The sequence below is a fragment of the Lutra lutra genome, chromosome 5, assembly GCF_902655055.1.
Source record: "Lutra lutra chromosome 5, mLutLut1.2, whole genome shotgun sequence".
Taxonomy (NCBI): Eukaryota; Metazoa; Chordata; class Mammalia; order Carnivora; family Mustelidae; genus Lutra; species Lutra lutra.
The window spans coordinates 150,580,478-150,603,047 of NC_062282.1; the positions used below are offsets into that span (position 1 = coordinate 150,580,478).

The 22,570-nt window shown below is 40.0% G+C and overlaps 2 protein-coding genes and 1 long non-coding RNA gene across 10 annotated transcripts in view; 2 read left to right on the forward strand and 1 right to left on the reverse strand.

Moving 5' to 3' along the window:
* ZFP2 (ZFP2 zinc finger protein) lies at positions 1 to 20,659 on the forward strand. Of its 8 annotated transcripts, none has more exons than XM_047729400.1 (6): positions 1 to 85; positions 2,324 to 2,424; positions 8,836 to 9,008; positions 9,368 to 9,483; positions 12,319 to 12,454; positions 19,100 to 20,659. In XM_047729400.1, exon 6 carries the CDS (start codon positions 19,181 to 19,183, stop codon positions 20,561 to 20,563), a length of 1,383 nt encoding a protein of 460 aa, XP_047585356.1. In that variant the 5' UTR covers positions 1 to 85; positions 2,324 to 2,424; positions 8,836 to 9,008; positions 9,368 to 9,483; positions 12,319 to 12,454; positions 19,100 to 19,180; the 3' UTR covers positions 20,564 to 20,659. The 8 variants fall into 8 exon arrangements, with proteins under 8 accessions (XP_047585356.1, XP_047585355.1, XP_047585352.1 ...); XM_047729396.1 differs by having other exon boundaries at positions 5 to 257; XM_047729392.1 differs by having other exon boundaries at positions 5 to 257; positions 8,876 to 9,008.
* The window catches only part of LOC125099855 (uncharacterized), a 59,963-nt gene that overhangs the window by 34,771 nt on the left and 2,622 nt on the right, over positions 1 to 22,570 (reverse strand). The window contains exons 2-3 of the long non-coding RNA XR_007127378.1: positions 18,041 to 18,188; positions 11,008 to 11,137 (exon numbers count right to left, since the gene is read on the reverse strand). This is a non-coding gene — a long non-coding RNA (uncharacterized LOC125099855). The remainder of the gene's footprint in view (positions 1 to 11,007; positions 11,138 to 18,040; positions 18,189 to 22,570) is intronic.
* Positions 15,645 to 22,570, forward strand: part of LOC125099854 (uncharacterized) — a 10,312-nt gene continuing 3,386 nt past the window's right edge. Inside the window, exon 1 of the mRNA XM_047729402.1 lies at positions 15,645 to 16,596. Within this exon, the coding sequence (XP_047585358.1) occupies positions 16,566 to 16,596 (31 nt within the window). The 5' untranslated portion in view covers positions 15,645 to 16,565. The remainder of the gene's footprint in view (positions 16,597 to 22,570) is intronic.

Sequence of the window (22,570 nt, forward strand, 5' to 3'; positions counted from 1 at the left end):
GTGGGAAATGTAGTCCGTCGCCCGGGGCGTACACGCCCGGCAGGGCTGCGGCCGCACCGGTTGCTCACGCTCCTGCTGTGAGAGGGTGAGTGTGGGGCCGGGGTGAGACGCACCGGATGGGACTGAAGCCAGGAGGAGGCCCACGCAGGAGAAGGCCCGGACGGCGGGGCGAGGCCCCTGAGGGGCGTGGCTGTCGGTGGATGGTCTGGGGGCCGCGTTCTCTCAGTCCCCGCGCGGCGCCGGGCCGCTCGCTCCAGGTGCGCCCTCTCTCGCCCCGGGAGCCCGGCTGGGTGGGAACACCGAGAGAGGAGGGCGGTCACCTGTCGGGAGCGGTGAGGCGGGGGACCTGGTGCGGCGGTCCCGGGCCCGAGGGCTCTGGGAGTCACTCAGACCCTGGGCTCCTCCCCGCCGGGGGCTTTCCCCGGACCCCACTTCAGAAGTCTCGGGGGATGCTGCACTTGGTGCGCGGTCTTGGGGCTCCAGCACCTCCCCTTTGTGTCCGCCTCATCTCGCGGACGCGCCATCTGCGGTCTCTGATTCCGAGAGGCGGTGTCGTGGACCCCCCTTGACCCATCTAAGAATGGGGAGGCCGACCCCGTGCAGGTTTCTATTTCAGGGAATCGTTTTATTTTTTTAAAGCCATTTTTTCTCCGTCTCCCCCAGCCCACCAAAAAGGATAAGTTCACTATAGGAAAACTAGAAAATTCAGAGGAGCATTTCAAATAAAAAATTATTTGAAAACTGTCAAAATCTGCATGTCGGCATATAAACATAGAAAGGCTTTGTTTCTACACAAAGATGTGGACATTAGTCCTCTCCATTTACATTTAAAACCGAGCTTTGACAGACATTTGGAAGGGGTTTAAAGTGCACAAATATTGAGCTCCATGATTTTTTACAAATGTTTTTATCTGTGTAAGCACCACTTAAATCAGGTAGAGAATAAACTTTTTTAAAAAAATTAATATTTTGAAAACATACAGTTATATCAATTTTTAAAAACAAGTGTCATTTTAAAGAGCGTGGAAAAAAAAAGTGTCTGTGTCATATTCAATCCTTCCTTTAGGCCTTTACATTATTTCTCAGGTTTTTCCCCCCCTCATGTTATAAACCTTATAGGCCATCCAGCTACATACATCTTTGCATTCCTGTCTTATTCTTTAAATCTCTTCATATGAAAATTTCTGGATCATACTGTAAGACTTTTGATACTCTCCCACCTTACTCTCTCCAGAACAGTAGTAGTTTATAAGCATTTGCAAGATAAGGATGTCTGATGGACCCACTCCAAGTCTGGGTGTTCCTGTTCTCCAACTTTCTGAGAGGTGCAGGCAAAAGTGTTGTTTAAATGTGTGTTTTGAACACTAATGAATATTTCATGAAATGTTGAGTTTTGTTTTTAAATTCTGTATCTGATACAGTTTTTTCTTACTAGAAAGAAATGTTACATTTTCTCATGGTTAGGCATGAAAATCATCCCTTCATGTTTGCGTCTTTGGCATCATTGTTAGGGGGCCGTCTATCCCATTATCACAAAAATGTTCATCTGCAGTTTCTTCTTGTACTTTAATTTGATTTAATGTGCAAATTTTTATTCTTTTCCAAATGGTAAGCCCTTGTTCCAAGTTACTAATTCATTCTTTTTTCACTGATGAGAGGTTACTTTTTCATATCCTGAATTCTTACATACAAAATGTTCTCTGAATTGTTTGTGTTGGCAGGATTTTAATTGTTCTACTGATCCTTTTCTCTGCTAGACTATAATCCATAATGGCATGAAGAGAACTTGTTTATCTGTTTTATGGCTGTATTTATCCTTTCCCCTAGGAATCTTGCCTGGTACACAGTAGGTGGTCAACATTGTATCTGGTGCATGAATGACTCAGCCTGTTCCATCACAGTGTGTTCTAATTATTATAGCTATCTGATACCTGGTGGGCAGGTTCTCCCTCATCTCTCTTTCTTTTCAAATGTTTCCTGGCTGTCCTTAAAGGACACACTTAACTTTAAAAAAGATCTTTTCCATAATTATCCTTAAAAATACTATTACTTAAGTATAACTTGGTTAGGAATGTGGCAAGTTTATAAGTTAATTTCAAAGAAGTGACAACTTAGATATTGTGACAGCCTATCCAGGAAGATGGTATATTTCTCTGTTCATCCTTTATACATCTAGATAAGCTTAGCAAAATAAACTTCATGAATAAAAAATATCATTTCCTTAAGAAGGTACCATACTTTTCTTATTTGGTTGATCTGTAGGTATTTTATTTGTTGTTCTTGCAGGCATCTCATTTCTCATAGCTTCCTTTCCTTCCCTCAGCTCTGCTTCCTCTGGATCTTGCCCATCCCCTAGAAGGAAAGGACAGGACAGGAAAGAAAGAGAAGGCGATGGCTATTGGGCCTCTGCCCCTGGCAGCTAAGGTGAGTGCATGTTTCTCTCTAAACCCTCTCCCTTACTCCTTAGCACTTATACCTGTACCATATGTGGGCTTCACTGCAGAGGATGGGGCTACTGTGATCTCAGAATGTTGGATATTTCCCATAAAGCCCCCCTTAGTGTACCTCAGCTCTGTCCTCAGCAGCCCACTTCCTTATTCAGCTGGAAGCCCTGGCCTACCAAGCTTTTGGTGCCATTCAAGCATCATTGAAGGAATAAAAATCATATGAAAGATAGTCTGGGTGCTTATCGGGTTTATGGACTCTCAGGGAACATAAGAGAGGTCATATCGCTCAAATAAACAAACAAATATATAAAATGTTAAAAAAAAAAGAAAATGGAATTTGCTAGTTTTATTAGAACCTGGAGTTGCTGCTGCTCTGGAAAAAGAAGATATCAGGGGGACTTGGCCCCAGGAGACCCTAAGTTTTGTTTTGTTTCTTATGGTTAGGCTTACTTAACTTTGTTTCTCTAAAAACGGTGTTTTTCTCTATTCATAAGATCATGTATTAGCGTTCTCTCAGATATGTCACTTGTTTATTTATCAAAAGAACAAGTTTAAAAAGGGCTTCAAGAAGACAAGTACTAACTGTTGTGATTTATGTTTGTCCTACTCTCTCTCCTTAGTATTACCAAGCTCAGTTATAAAAGGCATCATAACAATAAAATCTTTAAAAAAAAAAAAAAAGGCATCATAACTCACAAAAACAGGCAGAAGAAAGAGGGAGTTTCCAGAAAAGAAGGTTTAAAGGGGGAGCATTCAGAAGATTTTGGTTGATGAAGGTTGTGGTTGGCTGTCAGGAGGCTTGGTTTTATTTTATTTAGTTAAAATAGTGTTAATTAAGATTTTAAATCAGATTTTTTTTTCCCAGGTGTAATTTTATTTTATTTTTTAAAAGATTTTATTTATTTACTTGACAGAGATCACAGGTAGACAGACAGGCAGGCAGAGAGAGAGAGAGGAGGAAGCAGTCTCCCTGCTAAGCAGAGAGCCCGATGTGGGGCTCGATCCCAGGACCCTGGAATCATGACCGGGGCTGAAGGCAGAGGCTTTAACCCACTGAGCCACCCAGGCACCCCCAGGTGTAATTTTATGTAAGATAACCCATTTTAAGCATATTATTCATTGAGTTTTGACAAATTTATGCACCAGTATAGTCATTACCCCAGTCAAGCTACATTAACAGTTTCCTTACCCCAGAAAACGTTGTCACCCCTTCCAGTCCACATCCCCTGCCTCAGGCAATCACTGGTTTGATTTCTGAATACTTCAGTATGTATTTCCTAAAAACACGCTCTCATTTTACATCATCAAAATATAATTACCAAATGAGGATACTTATGTGGACACAGTACTGTTAACTAACCTACAAACCTTACACAAATTTTGCCACAAATTGGGTCTTTATCTGGTCCAGGACCTAATCCAGATCACAGCTGGCATTCAGCTGTCACATCTCCTTAGCCTCCCTTCACCTGGAACAGCTCCTCAGTCTTCATCTTGGATGACCTTGACACTTGGACCTGGGATGTATCAGTGAAGCACTGGAGCTGTTCTCCTTTTTCCATCTTTCCTTTTTAGGCTGGTCATGGGACTATGAATCGCCCAAACAGGACTTGTATTTGCCTTTAAACTACATCTTCTTTTTATGAATATACATACTAGCTGTGTAGTTGTAAAAAAAATTTTTTAAGACAATAATATATAGTTCCAGGTTTCAAACTGTCAAAAATAAGCACAGGCACACATTCTTCTGGCCTTTTAAATACCTGTTTACATGCTTGCCCAGTTTTATACTGGGTGGTTTATATATAAAAGAAGGCTTTTATGCAGGGTGGACATTAATCCTTTGCCATAAATCATTATTATTTATTCCCTGTCATTTCTCTTAAATGTGTTTATAACATCTTCTGCTATAAGTAAGTTTTGGAGTTTAATGCAGTTAACTTTCCTTTTCCCTTTATTTGGCTTTGGAATCGTGCTATGAAAGGCTTTCTGTACCCTAAGAGTATATAAACATTTTTCTACATTTTCTATTAATTTTATTCTTTTAAACTGACATCCTTGAGCTATCTGGAATTTATCATATATTAACGTGAGGTTAGAATCTAACTTCACTTAACAATGTGGTGTAGTATTTTGTTGTCCATCCGTTCACTCAACAGGGACTGAGCACCTGCCTACCACATGTTAGGCAGTATTCTAGACACTGGGAAAATGGTGGTGAGTGAAACAGGCTCAGTCCCTTTCTCCTAGGTCCTGTCTTACAGAAAGGGGAGGCAGCAGAGAAGAAATAATTACTGAGGACATTGTTAGGTGCTGTGAAGGTCACATAGCAGGGCGGCATGGTGGAGTGTGATGTCTGTTTTAGCTGGGCAGAGCCGGAGTGGCACTCTGGAAGAGATGGGATTCCAACTGGTGTAATCTGAATAATCTGCTTCTTTCCATAGATTGGAAATGCTACCTTTAATGTATGCTATGTTTATATATACGTTACGTAAGTTTTTCTAGATTCCGTTCAATCGCTCTATCTCTGCTATAGTACCACACTATTTTATTTGTTTAGAATTTATTTTGTTATTTCATAAAGCAAATTCTCCCTTGGCTTTCTTTCCAAAATTTTGCATTACAGTACTATTCTTTTACAGTCACCCTTATAGTCAAATTTTATTACTTTTTATCAAGTTTTAACAGTAACAGTTAAAAAGTATGCAATTCTGATTTGAATTCCATTAAATCTTTATCAATTTGAGGAAGACTGCCATCTCTTACAATGTTTATTCTTCCTATTAAAAAACTACCCTTCATTTTATTCAGATCATTCATAATGGCTTTTGTTAAGTTTGATCACAAGGATCTTGCATATCCCTGTTAAGTGTATTCTGAGGTGTTTTGGTTTTTTGTTGCTATTGTGACTGTGATTTAAACACGATTGAGATTTAAAAAAAACAAAAACAAAAACAAAAACTGGATTGCTGGGGCACCTGGGTGATTCAGTCAGTTAAGCATCTGACTCTTAGTTTTGGCTCAGGTCATGATCTCAAGGCCCTAGGATCCAGCCCCATGTTGGGCTCCATGCTCAGAAGGGAGTCTGCTTGAGATTCTCTCCCTCTGCCTGTGTACCCCCACCCCAACTCACAAGCTCGTACATGCATTCTCTCTCAATAAATAAATCTTAAAAAAATAACATAAAAATTGGATTGCTAAGAATTATATCTGAAGAAAGACATTTTGTTGCTGTGGTGGCCTCAAATTTCATCACTGTCATACCTTCTTTATAAATTATGCTTTGATCACTTAAAATATCCCCACTTATTCCATTTGGTTCTCAGTCTTTCAAAGGATAACAATATCAAAAAACCTGCGTCTTTAGGTTTAAGAAAACATCTGCACGAAAGAGACAAACCCATGAAGCTGTTTATTTCAAACACCATGAGTTAACCTGTGGTTTTTAATGTAGCGTTGGGGAGAAAAGACCATACTAAGTGGAAAGGCAAAAGGGAAAAACCTCTGAAGGGATTAACAACAAATACATTTTGTGAACAGTATCATTAAGTTTTGGTCTTTAGGAGCCCTTCTAAATAACTCAGGGGTCCACAGGATGTTTTATAATAGAGACAAGCTCTGGGACAGTAAGCTCTGGGAGCTCCGCACTGAAGCTGATGAGAATCCAGGAAGTGGGAATACTGGCATATAGCCCACAGGAGTCTGAATCTGGGCTTTTAATTTTGCCCAATATATTCAGCTAACAAGTCAATTTATTGAGGAAAAAAAAGTGACTTAATTTTTGGAAAGAGAATATCCTATTTCTGTTACCTTTTTTCCTGTTCCCACATACGTTCTATTCATATGTTTTCCTCCTAGTTTCTTTTTTTTCTCCTTGTTTTTTATTTACACTGGCCTGCTGTATCTTGTCTCTACCCTGCCACCCCTCACCCCACACACATACACACTTTAACTTTCTGGTATGTGGTTTAGGAATATCTCTTGTATGTGTTAGATTTGAAGCCAATTTTAGAGTTTTTGTCTTTTAATAGAGAGTCAACTCATTCACGTATGTTGTTATATACGTATCACGTCTTTTTTCTGATTATTTAATGATTTATGTTTATTATGCTTTTTTGTTTCCTTTCTTTATATTTGTTAAACTAATGATTTTTCTTGGTTCCTTTTTTTCCTTTCATAAAATGGAAATTCAGCCACATAATTATGTCCTTCTAGAAGCTACCTTCACATTTTTTGACACTATTTGTGATTTTTAACATTATGTTGATATATGATTAAATAAATATTAGGAGGAAATAATAAGGTAGAAAGAGAATGAACTCTGCCTCAGTGCTGACACTTTTCCTAGAAGTTCACAGCAAGCAGGATGTAAAATACACATATTCCTTAGGGTGGGCTTCATCCCATCTCTGGTATCCAGGCCTTTTCTCTCCACTACTTTTCTCCCCTTTGCCCACTTACATAGCACAGCACTCTTTGTCCTTAAATGAAAGCCTCCTCAGTGGCTTTATCCCCATTTCCTTGTCCTTACTTCTTTCCATATCCACCGCCCCTCCCACCACACACTCTCTCTCTCCCTCCCTCTCTCACTTGCTCTGATGAGGGTTGGCCTTTCCTCTAACAACACGAGGAGAGAGATGGCCTTGGGTTTGAGTCCCAGCTGTGTGATCGTGGAGAAATTATTTAGCCATTCTGATCCTCAGATTCTTCATCTGTAAAATGATGACTTTAGTGCTAGCCATCTAGCAGATTGTCATATGGGGTAATGGGGAGAGGTGTGTGACTCTCCTCTTGGTGCAAAACCCAGTAAAACAGTGAGTACTCAATTAGTGCTCCCTCCTTGTACCAGGCTTCTTCAAGAAACAGAACCCATAAGCTGAAGAGTCCCCACGATCTACCTTCTGCAATCTGGAGGCCAGGAAAGCCAGTGTATAGTGCTACTCCAAACCCAGAGGCCTGAGATCTGGGACTGAGGGTGTAAGTCCTGATCCGAGTATGAAAGCTCAAGAGCTAAGAGTACTGTCTGAGGGCTGTCACAACTCAAGCAGAGCCAGCAAATTTGTCCTTCCTCAGCCTTTTTATTCTCTCTGGGCCTCAATGGATTGGATGATGCCCTCCCACATTGCTGCAGGCTGATCTTTACTCAGTTTACTGACTCACTGGGAGCACCCTCACAGAAACACCTAGAAATAATAACACTTTACTATCTATTTGGGCATACCTTAGCCCAGTCAAGCTGACACATAAAATTAACCATCACACTCATTAAACAGATACTGAATGCTTATTGTGTTTTACTTCCTAATCTAAGGGCTAGAGAACAGGGCTGAAATGGGCTTAGAAATTTGAAATGCCACTTTCAGGTCAAGCTGGGTGTATTCTTGGACTTCTCAACCATATTCTGCAGGTACCCTGTTTGTACATGCTCTCCCTCCATTAACTGGGATTCTGCCTATATTGTAAAGCCTGAAATTCCATTTGCTGCCTGGACATCACTGAGCCTCATGGGGCTCCAAAGAGCTGGCTATGAGTTCCCCTGGGTCTTCCTGCCCTAGCCCAGCAGGGAAAGCACCCTATCTAGCTAACTGCCCTATCAGCCAGACTGGTAAACCCCTCCCAGTCCTCAACCTTAATAGGTTTTGCCTCCCTACCAGCCCATGAAATTGTTCAGACAAGCCGACTGCATCTTCTTATGGTAATCAAGGGTCACCTTGCTCTCTTGTCACTAAAAGGCCTGCCTCCCACAGCCCCTGCTGGTTCACAGGTACACTCCCTGAGTGGCCCTGCATGGGGAGGTAGTTCCTCCTTCCCCAGGCTATGAGAACATGTGACTGGTAAATTGCTGTCAGCCTCTTCTGCCTGGTGCTGGGTGTCATGTGTTCAGTCATCTTGTGCTCTGTAAGGTGCGGGATCCCTCCTTCACCAACAGGGTAAATGGGAGGCCATTAGAACACTACCTACTTTTTGTCAGTGGTAATCTAGGGCAGCCTTCAGTACCTTTCCCTATTACTCTCTAATACCTCCTCTTCCCATCCTTACAAGTCAAAGCACATTCTTTTTATTACTCATTTTATTTAACTATTTGAGAGAGCGCATACGATGGGGTGAGGGGAGAGGGAAAGAGAAATTCTTAAGCAGGCTCCATGCCCAACATGGGGCTCGATCCCAGGACCCTGAGATTACAACCTGAGCCAAAATCAAGAGTCAGATGCTTAACCGACTGAGCCACCCTGGCACCCCAAAGCACTTTATATTACATTTTTCTCTGATTATTTCATGATAATGTACATTTTTTGTTTAGTTTCTTTTGTCAGATAAGACTTTTTTCTCACACAGATCTCTATCCTGTCCCTTCTAACACTGATTTTTTCCCCCCCACTTCCCTCAGGGGGTTTTATTAGCATAATCCTCTGAGCAGGAATTTATAGTTTCAGGAGTCAGTGACCATCAGGGATGTGTCTGTGGATTGCACTTGGGAGGAGTGGATTTGTCTGGATTCTGCTCAGAGGAACTTGTATGGGACAGTGATGCTACAGAACGACAGTGACTTGGTTTCACTGGGTAAGACCTCTTGTTCTAATTCAAAACCTCCCTACTGACATTTTTCCCCACCTACTGCCACCTTGTACAACCAAATTCAGGAATTTGCACTTGCAATCCTCATTGATAGGTCATTGTTTTAGGATGGTTGCTTGGTGTCCTCTCTGGACATGGAATGGAAAATGGAATCTTCAGAAGGCCTGATGGGGAAGGGACAAGGACAGGTACTAAGAGTGGTTATTATACTCAGTTCAGAACCCAAATGTAGTGTCTCTCCCCCAGAGCAGGGCATCAGCTTTCCAAACCAAATGTGATTTCTCAGCTGGAACTCGCAGAACTGAGCTGGATGACAAATGGACTTAGAGAGTGCCTCTCTCCAGGTACACATCAGGCTTCAGGGACTTGTTACATGAGTGTGTACCCACGGAAATCCCTACAGAGCTCCCTCAGTCTCCTGGAGTGACTGCAACCCTGCCTGCCGTTTATTCCCTCAAATGTCTCTGCATTACTCATGTCACTCATCCTTTATCCGTCTCGCAAAAACCCTCACCATGGAGGGAAGTAAGAGTGTAGGAGGATCAAATAACTACTACATTTACACACTTAATTTATTGCTGTGAACATCAGTAAATGTACCAATTATTATTGCTTTTCTGTCTTCATCTATAGTTTGAATCCCTGTCTATCTTCTTATCTTCTTCCACTTTATATTCTCTTTCCTCTGTTTCATGAGTCTTTCTTCTCAGCCATAATCTGTATCCATGGCTTCATTCATTTAAATGTTTGTCAGCTGTCTTAAAGGAAACTGGGGTTTTTCTCCCTGAGTTGCAAACTTGTACATGTGTTTTAGTCTTCATTTGAAAACAAATGAAGATGACGTTAGCTTTTCTATTTTCACTAGTAACCTCACGTTCTATACATTCCCTTTCTCATTCCTCAGGTGTCAATCTGGATTCCATTCTCCTCTAAATATTTAATGTCTTTTTTGGTCTTTGTTAACTGGTTTCTAATCCCCCTCACAAGTGAAATTTCTGTTAGAGGTTATCACTGACTTTATTCTGGGAAAAACAAAACAAAACAAAACAAAACATTTTACAGTCTTTTTTCCTCTACTCAATATGAAAGCATTTCTTCTTGTACATTTTTTTTTTAAAGGGAAAGGCACATATTTTTTAAATCTCTGAATAGTATATGGCTACCTAAGTATAAAGCAATAAAATAAATCAGTAAAAGAACATATTGATAGGAAAAAAGACCAAACAAACAAAGAATCTTATGAATGCGTTTCCAGTAAGCTTTCTAAAGAATAAGATTTGGGGCACCTGGGTGGCTCAGTGGGTTGAGCCTCTGCCTTCGGCTCAGGTCATCTCAGGGTCCTGGGATCCAGCCCCGCATCGGGCTCTCTGCTCAGCAGGGAGCCTGCTTCCCCCTCTCTCTCTGCCTACCTCTCTGCCCACTTGTGATCTCTCTCTCTGTCAAATAAATAAATAAAATCTTAAAAAAAAATAAAGAATAGGATTTTACAAGAATCACTGGGTCAAAAGATGTATTATGACTCCTGCTACACATTGTACAACTTTGGATATTTTATGCCTTTCAGTGCTAATTTATTAGATATAAAATGATCCCTGAAGGTAGCTTTAATTGCCTTTACTATAGATTCTGTGATTTGATGACTACTGCTATTTGTATTTAATCTTATGTAAATAATCTTTTTATTCAACAAACATTTTGTGAGCACTAGGCCCTGTTCCTAGCACTGTGGCCATAGCACTAAACAAGACAGGCAGCTTCCCCAGGCAGCTTATAGTCTACTGGGGGAGACAATAAATTAATAAAGAAAGCAAGCATGGAAGGAGAAGGGAAAGGAAAGGAAGGGAATGAACAGCGTAGAGTCCTAGTGCTATGTGGAAAAAGCAAGCAGCATAAGGGAACTAGATCAGTTAACAGAAGCTTTATTTTAGAAGGAGTGATCAGTGAGGGCCTCTTTTTGAAGGTGTATGTTGAACAGGTAACTCACAAAGTGATGGGCCATGTAGGAAACCATTCTGAGTCCAGGGAGCAGCAGGTGCATCCTACATGGTCTTGTTTGATGGGAAGAATGCCAGGAGATGTAAAGATTTCCTTAAAGTTAGTCTTTCAGTCCTTTTCTGGAAAAAAAAAAATTATTTCTATTATATCTTTAAATTTCTATGAGCCACCTTCTCATCCTGAGTGTTCCTTCTTTCTTAACAGCAATATTTTTAATGCATGCATTTGTCTGTATGAGAATATTTAAGTTGCTTTTTGTTGTTGTTGTTTTCTGTTTGCTTCGTTTTTGGTATATGTTTGCAGCATTTTTTCCCTTGTTCTCCAGATTACTTTAGTAGGTTTATATATGCCTTTTTCATTATCTCACTGTCATTTTTATTGGGTTTTCTAGAGGCAGCAGAGGCAAATGCATGTATTCTTGATCCTGGGTTTTCCTCTCTCTTCTTTACTGTACAGGCTGCTCTGTTGGGCTAAATCTAAAGACTCTTCATTTGTTTATGCTTGCATCTCACATTATATTTTGCCTTGTCTCTCTGAATGTCTGTCTAGCCACTAGTATGCAGGCTCACTGAATTGTCATGATTGAGCTAACTTTGCTTTATACTCCCTGCCTGGCATGTTGCCTGCCAGAGTAGGTATTTAATATATGTTTGTTAAGTGAATATTGAATGACATCAAGGAGAATTTTTAGAAATTAGATGAAAATACAGGTTTGAAAGTTACAATCCTATCTGTGACATTTGTATCGTGAGTACTATTAATTATCAGGATGAGGGAATGAGAAAGGCAAAGCAGCAAGGATGGAACCCTAAAGGACAGTAAGATTGATTTGGGGCCAAAAATGCCCCAGTGAAGGGTCATACCCCAGTGAAAGAGTCATCAAAGGAGGAGAGAATGTAGGGAAAGCCAAGGGAAGAGAGAAGAAGTGGGAAGAGTAAACCTGCCAACCAAGAACTGGAGGGTGCTGTTGGCCTTAGCCAGAAGGACTCTAAGGATGTGGCGTGGGGAAGGGCACTCTTGTTGCAGAGGGAAATGGGCTGTAGGTAGATGAGTAAAGAAGCAAACAAGTAAAGACATTACAGACTAGTTGTTTCAACAGGGTTCACTTCAGAGGGCAAGGAAGAAAGGGCAAGAGCTGAGGCAAGATGGAGGTCGGGTACCTCTGGTGTGTTTACCAGCAAAACGACTCAAGCGTATTTACAGGAGCAGAGAGGAGAAACCAAAGCCCCAGAAAAGTGGAGCCAGAGGATGAAGCCCAGGAAATTGGTGGTGTGCTAACTCTGGGTCTTGTTTTTTCCAGGTTTCGATGTTATTGCCAGATAAATCTACCTTTTAGTCTTCTGTTCAAAACCAAGACAAAAAAGCATGGAGGACTGAGTGCTGTGCTCTGCTCTTGTCCAGCCATCATGACTCATTCTTTGTAACCACCTAAAGGGGTAGGTACTGCAGCCCCCACTCTTAGACCGGTTCGGAGAGGGAATGACATGCTGGAAGTTGAACACAGGTTTCTGGTTTTGTTTTGTTTTTGCCTTCAAGTTTAATGCTAATTCTGAAACAAAAAAGTTGTAACTTTCTTTGCCTGCCTTGCTGTGACAAATAGAACCGTAGTGTCCTGGCCCAATTTTTCTTTTAGATGATTGTTTTCTTTCTTACTTTTTTTTAGAGAAAGGTAGTGAGTTTGGTGGGGGTGGTGGGGAGGCGCAGAGGGAGAGAGAAAGAATCCATGCTCGGCACAGAGCCTGACATGGGGCTCAATCCCACGACCCTGAGATCATGACCTGAGCCCAAATCAAGAGTCAGATGGTCAGCCAATTGAGCCACCCAGGCACCCCAGATAATTGTTTTCTTTTTCTGTATGAAGGTTTTCATGTGTATAGGTCTTGAATGCTTTATTAGATATTGCCTATATTTGATAAAAGTTAAGTAGAAAATGTGCAGATAGAAGTTCTGTTAGAGACAGCATTATCACTAGTAAACTTGTTAATGTTGAGACAAAGATGGGAATTATTAGCAATGTGGAAAGCAGTGAGGTTTTAGCCTCTAATCAGTGGTCATTAGACTTAAATCAGTTATGAAGTACAGTCATGAAGGAAACAAACAAGAACATGTGCAAAGTATTAAAATCTATTACCAAAGATCATGTCTATGAAATAAGATACGGTTAGGGATCCTGTAACATTTTAAGCCCTCGGGAAGCCACCCTTTATTACCCCTAAATGTAGAAACCTATTATTTGTGTTTTATACATGACTTTGTATCATTCTCAGAAATGTACTGGGTGAAAAACTGTGTGTGTGTTTCTATGTCTGTGTGTGTGTGTGTGTGTATGTGCATGTGTACATTAACATATATGTACACAAACACACAGGATTTATATACTGTTACAGAGTTACAGAGTCCCTATTTACAGAGTCCCTTCTGCTAAGCTGAGCCTCCTTCATGTTTACTACAACCCTGTCTTTGCCTCCATCAGTAGGAAAACTAATCTGAAAGACCATAATAAATGTAGAGGTATCCAAAGTGCATTGATCCTTACACAGCGCAAACCCACACCTGCCTTGGGGCCTCTGCATTGGTGGTTCTTTCTGTGTGGGTTGCTCTCCCCGTGATAGTCCTGTGACCCTGTCCTTAGCCTCTAAAGTCTTGGCTTCAATATCATCTTTTCATTGTGGTCTTTCCTGAGACTCTCTGTGAAATTACAAACCATTCCCCTCACCATCATGCTCCCTGCTTCCATCTTACTGCTTTTATTTTTTTCTGTAAGGCATGCCACTTAAATTTTAAGTATTTTACTTATTTATTATGTTGGTTGCCTTTCTTCCTCTCATGGAAATATAAGTTCCTTAGGCCAGAAATGTGTTTTGTTCATCGTTAGCACTCTAATCAGCACCTGGGTCAACAGGGATTCTTGAAGAGATAATTCATGTTCAGAGGGTCAGTCTGGCTGCTAGATGGAGAATGCACTGTATAGTAAGTAGCGAGAGTGTTAAGTAGGAAGTCCAGTCAGGTGAATACTGAAGTTATCTAGTGGAGTGGAAGGAGTAACTTACCAGCTACACAGGGGATTGAAGAAAGACAAAAAGAAATACAAACTTGCCGTAGGAAGAGCAGAACCTGCTGCCCGAGGGCTGTACCTGCCCCAGTTCTCTTGGGGCAGGTACAGTGGGTACCGTAGAGGCTCTTGGCCTCCTCTATGACCAGTGTCAGCCATAAAGACTGAAGGATCTGTGTTCTCCCAGATGCCTCGGTCCTGGGGGCTCTTGTTCATATCCTGATGAGTACCAAGATTATATAAATCCTATAACTAGACGTTCTAAGACAATAAGGAGAATGAGCTATCACTCCAAAATCCTGTTTAGGAAAAAAGGAAGAGAGGGCTATATATTTTTTTAACACAAAATAATCATGGTAATGATAACAGCTAACAATCAATGACCAAGCATATTGCTGTGCATGTTAACAGGGTGCTTGTTTAATGAGACAGCAAAACAGCAAGCATCTGAAACCTCATCCAGTCCTAGAAGAGCTACAGTTTTTGATCTTTAGTGCTCTACTCCCAACCCCTCAACACTTCACTAATTCGGAGTACAGTTACCCTAACAATTTTATGTTTTCCAGGGAGACAGTCATGTGATCTGAGAAAAGTAAAATTTCCTCTCCTCTAAGTTGTCTAATGTGCTGGTCACACTTTGGGAACACTATTAAATAGTAAGCATCTGTTCCTTGATTCTGTTGTTAGTGTGAATTCTGGTGTTTTATGTGTATTTGATACATTGCTTATACTTTTGTTTTTGAATCAGGATCCAACGTTGGATATTATCAAATACTTTTGAAGCATCCCTCATGTCCTACTAATATATTATTATATGTGTTATCAATATATTCATATAATTATATGAATTTTTACATATTATGTAATATGTAATGAATAATTACATATTATGCAATATATTGTATTATACAATACAATATTGTATTTATTAAACCAATATATACAATATATTGTAATATGTAATGTAGTATTGTAATATTAATAATGTAATGTAATTAGTAATTAGTAATGTAATATTAATATGGTATATAATGTTATATGATGTATTATATATATTATGTAATATAACATATTATATTACTATATTAGTAGCATCCTAATAGTGACATTCTGCAACTCCTGGATAAATCCTTTGTTCAAATCAAATATCTAAGCAGTAGTTCAGGAATGGCTTCAGTATACTACAGTTACTAAATCTTTCATACTTAAGAATGGGTTTTGGGGGACGCCTGGGTGGCTCAGTTGGTTAAGCGGCTGCCTTCGGCTCAGGTCATGGTCCCAGCGTCCTGGGATCGAGTCCCATATCGGGTTCCTTGCTTGGTAGGGAGCCTGCTTCTACCTCTGTCTCTGCCTGCCTCTCTGCCTACTTGTGATCTCTCTCTCTCTGACAAATAAATAAATAAAATCTTTAAAAAGAAAAAAAGAATGGGTTTTGGTTTTCTCTACAGCATGTGTGGAGTACTGGCCATGTGCAATTCTTGAGTCACATTGGTCTTTCCTCAGTCCCTTGAAGACATGGCTTCACTGTCTTTCTGGAGCAGTTGCTTCAGTTGGTTTAAAAATAAATTGTTGGTAATCCATTTTTCTTTTCCTGCAGCAAATCTCCAGAATTAACTTTTAAATTAGATCTCCAAATTCCATGAAGATATATGGAGTCTATTAAGTTTTCTTTAGTACATAGTGATATTTCAACTTAAAATTACTAGTATTTTCCAAAATTGCAAATATTTTGTTGTTCTCATTTTAAGAAATGTCTTATAGACAAAAGAATATGTAAAATACATGTACTATTTAGCAAAAATCTACATAGAAGAGGCCTTTATAAGTACTAATTTTTTTTCTTACATCAACACTATACACTAGGTGCCATTTAACAGCTGAGCAAACAGGAACACAGACAGGTTAATGTAACCTTCCCAAGGTCACACAGCTAAGTGGAGCCAGGTAGCCTGGTTCCAAAGTTGTTGTCTTAACCATTATGCCATACTGCTTCTCTTTATAGTTCGTGATGATAAAGATGAACAAATAAGGAAAGCAAACACTCAGGCACTAGAACCCAGATTTAGAAACAGAACATTGCTTGTATATTAGGAGTGCTTTGTGTGAGCCTCCTTATTCATGTCCTCTTACCCAAGACAGAACCATTCTTCTCACATTTGTGAGAATTCCCTTTCCTCGCTTTTACTTACAGTACTGCCATCCATAAAGGAATCTCTAAACAATACATTTAGTTTTAGTCTGTTTTTAAACTCGATCTAAATGGACTCTTACTATATACATTTTTGTGTGTGACTTTGCTTAAATTATTTATTCATTCTGATTATTTTACAGAGCTTTAGCTAATGTTCTCTGTTGGTTCAGGTTGCTATCACAGAACACCATAGACTTGGTAGCTCTAATATCAGACATCTATTTCTCATAGTTCCTTGGAGGCTGGAAGTCTGAGATGAGAGGCAGCATGGTTGGCTTCCTGGTGAGGGCCCACCTCCTGCTTCATGGACAGCTGCCTTCACACTACATCTGCACATGACAGAGAGCATAGAGAGGGGAAGCAAGCTCTGTCATGTGTCACTTCTTATAAGGGCTTTACCTTCATGACTTAATGACTTCCAAAGGTCCTCCCCCTCCTAAAGTTATCGTATTGGGGATTAGGCTTCAACACATGAGTTTTGGGGAGACATGAACATGACATTTTTTTTAAAAAAGATTTTATTTATTTATTTGACAGAGAGAGATCACAAGTAGATGGAGAGGTAAGCAGAGAGAGAGAGAGGGAAGCAGGATCTCTGCCGAGCAGAGAACCCAATTCGGGACTCGATCCCAGGACCCTGAGATCATGACCTGAGCTGAAGGCAGCGGCTTAACCCACTGAGCCACCCAGGCGCCCTAAACATGACATTTTTAACATTCACTGTTTTCAGTTATTCTGTTGTCATAAATATTTCACAATTTAGTTATCAATTCTATTGCTGGTAACATATGGGTGGTTTCCAGTTGTGTGCTCTTATGTACAATGTTACCTTAAAAATTATGAATTGTGGTGTACCTTTGCAAAGCAGATTCCCTAAGCGTATGTACCTACTAGTGGGTTTACTAAATCACAGTCTCTGTGCCTGTCCTATATTACTAGGTAGTGTTAAACTTTCTCAAACACCTGAACCAAATTACATTTCCACCAGTGGTATGTGAAATTTCCATTACAACACATCTTTCTAAAATCTGAAGCTATCAGTCTGAACTTTCTTTTCCCTCAAGTGGATGTTACTCACTGGAGCATTTTTAATCTCCCTTCCCCTGGATACTGTTGAGATTGGGTATCTTTGCTTGTTTACTCACCATGTTTCCTTTTCTTAAGTGCTTATTCAAGTCGTTTGCCCATTTTTCTGGTGGGCTTAGTGTTCCACAGACACTGTTTTCCAGATCTAGGTTCTAGTCCTGTATGGGCCATGTGTTGCAAAGATCTCCTCCCAGTATGTCACTGTTTTTGTTTACTTCCTTTTCGATACCTTTTGATGACTGGGAGCATTTCATTATTCTTCCAGTATTTATTTTCCAGGTGGTTTTTATGTTTTTTTCCTCATTCTCCTGTTTTTGTTTCAAAACTTTATTTCTTAAACCTCTACATAGTTTCCAAATTTGTCATTTTCCGTGTATCTCTTATCTTGAATGAGGGCAGTTCGGTCTGGAGTTTGTATTTGTCTAACAGTGTGAATGGCTCCTCTTTTGCCCTTTATATTGCTTACTGGGTAGAGCTTTGGTTGGACAGTTGGATGTAATATAGTGACGGGGCAGGAGGCAGCCTCCAGTTCATGTGTCGCCTGTTGATATCCACACTTGATTGGATAGGTCCTTTCTGGGGTTACCTAGTGGTGTGTGTGTTTTAGAAGTGGAGCCTATATGGCTTTCCACTTTTTCTCTTTTTTTACATAAGCAGGCCAGGTTGCAAGGAGGTGGTCTAGTTAATGCATACCTCATGCTTCATAGTAAAGCCTCCTGCCCACAGGCCTTTTTGTTGGTTCAGTATTGATCTTGGCTCTTGTAATTTTGATCAAGCTGACAGCTGATTCTCAGACTGTAGTTTTCTGTCCTCTGCCTCTCATTTCTCCTGGCCGTTGTGTCTAGGATAAGAAGTAGGATCTGAGAAAATAAAGTCTGAGTGGTCACAAGGTCCCTCCTTCAAGGCCCTATCTCAAGTAGCTCGACAGATCCTGCTTTGCCTCTTCCTGCCACCAGTTCACATCTCTAATGAATGAGTATTTAGGAAATGGTAGGGCCCTTTGGGCCCCTCTTACTTAAAGAGAATGAGAAACTTACAGCCTGTTGAAAGTTGGTGGTGAGGGGACCCTTTATATTGTGTCATCGTCCTGTAAGTTTCAAGTAGGTTGTGGTATTTTATATTCCAAACAAGTGTGCTTCTGAAGGGTAGTTTATATGCATTATCTCACTTAATCCTCATCTGATTATTTTTATCTTTATTTTATATCTGTGAAAACTAAAATCCAGAGAAACAACTAGTTAAGAGGGTAAGTTAACAGCCAGGGTTTAAAGCCAAGTGTGTCTGACTCCAGAGCCAACAGTTTTTCACGGTGTCACACTGCAGTGTTGTACAAAGATTTAGTGTCAGAATTAGAGGCAGCATTGCAGGGGAGAAGAAACTGCTGGTGGGAATACCAGGACTTTCTGATCTGCCTGCCCCGATCCCAGCTTATCCGTATTTCCCCTTCATTCCATCTTCATTATTCAGCCTTGTCCAGAGGTCAATGATTTCAGTGTCCATCCCTTCTGCATACACAGGCTTACTCTTTTCTCTGCTTACTACCTCCTCTAGTTCTTCTGTTATTTATGAACTGGTTCACTGTTCTTTCTCTCCCTTCTGTTTTTCTTCCTAACTGTAGACATCTCTGAAAGCTCTCACTTGTGTCCCACAGTTATTCTCAGTTTCTTTCTCTCATTCCCATCATATACAGTTTTTTCTCTTCCAGCACAGAAACCAATGTATATTTGAATTTCTTTTTTTTTTTTTTTTCAGACTGGGAAACAAGACTTGAAACCAGAGAATCAACAACAAAGCCTATCATTCATTACTGAAGATTTACCCTATGGGGTAATAATGGAAAGAGGTCTCTGGCCTTCTTTAGGGGAAGCCTGGGAACCTGATAATTGGTTAGATGGAAAAGAGAAAAACCAGGACAGACATCTGCACCAAGTTACTCATAAGGAAACCCTCCCTGAAAGGAGGGCATGTGGAGGTCATGAATTTGAAAGCTGTTCTAGTCAGAGGTCAATCCTTGATATACAACAAAGTGTTCCTGTGGGACAAAGGCCCCATAATCAGAATTCATGTGGCGAAGACACTAAACAGAATTCTGAATTAATTAAAGCTCAAAGTATGTTTGTAGGAAAGAAAATCTATGAATGTAATGAATGCAGGAAAAACTTCAGTCAGAGTTCATCTCTTCTTAAGCACCAGAGGATTCATACTGGGGAGAAACCCTATAAGTGTAATGTATGTGGAAAACACTTCATTGAACGCTCCTCCCTTACTGTACATCAAAGAATTCATACTGGAGAGAAACCCTACAAATGTAACGAATGTGGGAAAACCTTCAGCCAGAGCATGAACCTTACTGTTCATCAAAGAACTCATACCGGAGAGAAACCCTATCAGTGTAAAGAGTGTGGAAAAGCTTTCCGTAAGAATTCATCCCTTATTCAACATGAAAGGATTCATACTGGAGAGAAACCATACAAATGTAATGAATGTGGGAAAGCTTTTACCCAAAGCATGAATCTTACAGTTCATCAGAGAACTCACACAGGAGAAAAACCCTATGAGTGCAATGAATGTGGGAAAGCCTTCAGTCAGAGCATGCACCTTATTGTACATCAGAGAAGTCATACTGGAGAAAAACCCTATGAATGTAGTGAATGCGGAAAAGCCTTTAGTAAAAGCTCAACCCTTACCCTACATCAACGAAATCACACTGGAGAAAAACCCTACAAATGTAACAAATGTGGGAAATCCTTTAGTCAAAGTACATACCTTATAGAACACCAGAGACTTCACTCTGGAGTAAAACCTTTTGAATGTAATCAGTGTGGAAAAGCTTTCAGCAAGAATTCATCTCTTACTCAACATCGGAGAATTCATACTGGAGAGAAACCTTATGAATGTATGGTATGTGGAAAACATTTCACTGGGCGATCTTCCCTTACTGTACATCAGGTTATTCATACTGGAGAGAAACCTTATGAATGCAATGAATGTGGAAAGGCCTTTAGCCAGAGTGCATACCTTATTGAACATCAAAGAATTCATACTGGTGAGAAACCCTATGAATGTGATCAGTGTGGAAAAGCCTTCATTAAGAATTCATCCCTTATAGTGCATCAGAGAACTCATACAGGAGAGAAACCCTATCAGTGTAACGAATGTGGAAAAGCCTTCAGTCGGAGTACAAACCTTACACGACATCAGAGGACTCATACGTGAGTTTTTTCATTGAACCCTTCACCAGGATTAACTCTTCAGTGATAATCAGATAAATCATGTAACACAGAAACCTAATAAATGTAATTATTATAGGAATCTTTTAGGTGAAGTATAAGTTACTATATCAGATAATACTAATTCAGAATGTAAAACATTCCTTTACACTGGAAGCTTTAAATAGCTAATGTTCTAAACAAAGAAGATTCATGAATATAAGTTCTATTGTATGTCATACTGTAGATCTTTGGATATCAGAGACTTCACACTGGAGAGAAAAGGTGAGAATGCTAAACTGGACAGCCCAAAGACCTGGTATATAGTCCTGATCTGCCACTAACTTGGACAAGTCACCTACTTTCACCAGGTCACAGTGTCCTTATTTGGTAAATGAGAGATTTTGAATTTAGAAGGTCTCCATGATCCCTATTAATTCTAAAATGCTATAAACCTATAAATATAACCAACACTGGTAAATCCTTGATCTTTTACCATGTTATATGTGTTATCTAGATGCTTCTATTCCACCATCTGGTTTCCTTGGATGTTTTGGGTCAAAATTCTCTACCTCTACCAAATCCTATTATTATCCATCCATGTTCCTCCCCCTCCTCCCATGCTATTATTTTCTCCCATAAATCATAGGCTGGTTGCTACCGGGTGATGAAACAATTGTACGGATCATAATGCAATAGCATGCTATTTTGAGTTCTCAATTAATAGTCCTTAAACTACTCTTAAGCAAGCTAATTATTTAGAAAACAGTATAACTTAAATATAGTCTCTAAGTACATAGGATTCAAACATGTATCTTTTTACCATACTCTGTGTCAAAATGAGAAAGAGAAAAGGCTAGACACTAATAGACAAGAAAATGTGACATAGTAACAAAATCTTTGCAACTCAAAACAATCATAGGTTTTAGAGATCTCTAGTGATGACATTAGATTTAAATGAAATAAATTTCATTGATTTCATACATACTTAAAAAGTGCTAAGTATGTGATAGACATGATTAGAAGATCAAAATGGGTAGGATATATTCTTTGCTTTTTAAAAAAGATTTAATTTATTTATTTGACAGAAAGAGAGATCACAAGTAGGCAGAGAGGCAGGCAGAGAGAGAGGGGGAAGCAGGCTCCCTGCTGAGCAGAGACACCCCCTCCCCATGTGAGGCTTGATCCCAGAAGGCACAGGCTTAACCCACTGTGCCACCCGGGTGCCCCTATTCTTTGCTTTTTAAGGGCTAAACTAAAAATTGGCCTGGGATGGGAAAGGAGGAATTCAAGCAATAATGAGGCGGAATCTAGATAATGTGGTCATTGATTAAATGTAGGAACTTACATTTACTTGGGTGGATAGAGTACCATAATTAAGAACACACAAAGTTGACTGATTTTGTGGGGAAATGATAAGTTCAGTCCGGGAGAATTTTAAGGAGTCTGTGGGTATCCTAGTGAAGATTCCTGACAGACACTAGAATAACTGGCAGGACAATTATGAAGGGTACTCTGAGAGTACTGTCATTGAATGGGGGAGGTAGAGGAAGTGGAAACAGTAGGAGCTGACAGGAAACAGCAACCAAAAGGAAAATGAAAAACAAGGAAAAATTAGAAGATGGTAGCACAAAAGTAAAAGAATTTCACCTAAGGTAAGCATAGTTAATACTTTCATATGCCATGGAGGGTTAAAGTGAGATAAAAATTTTAAATGGCCTTTGGTTTTGGTTACTGAAAGCCTTTGCTAAATATTAGTATGTTGAAGAATGAGTGAAAGGACTCATTAGCTTGCCTGAGAAAGGAGACACTGAGAAAGATAACTAGAGGGAGACTGGCATTGAGAGCGGGTGTATCTATCAAAAGAGCTTTATGGCTACAAATACTGGAAAGCCTGGTTAACAAGGCTTACAAGCGAGCAGGGATTTTTTTCCCCCCTCTTAACAAATCTGGAGGTGGGTGGTATCGTTTCAAAGCAAAATTCAATATCTTTAGTTTGATAGCTTTTCCATCA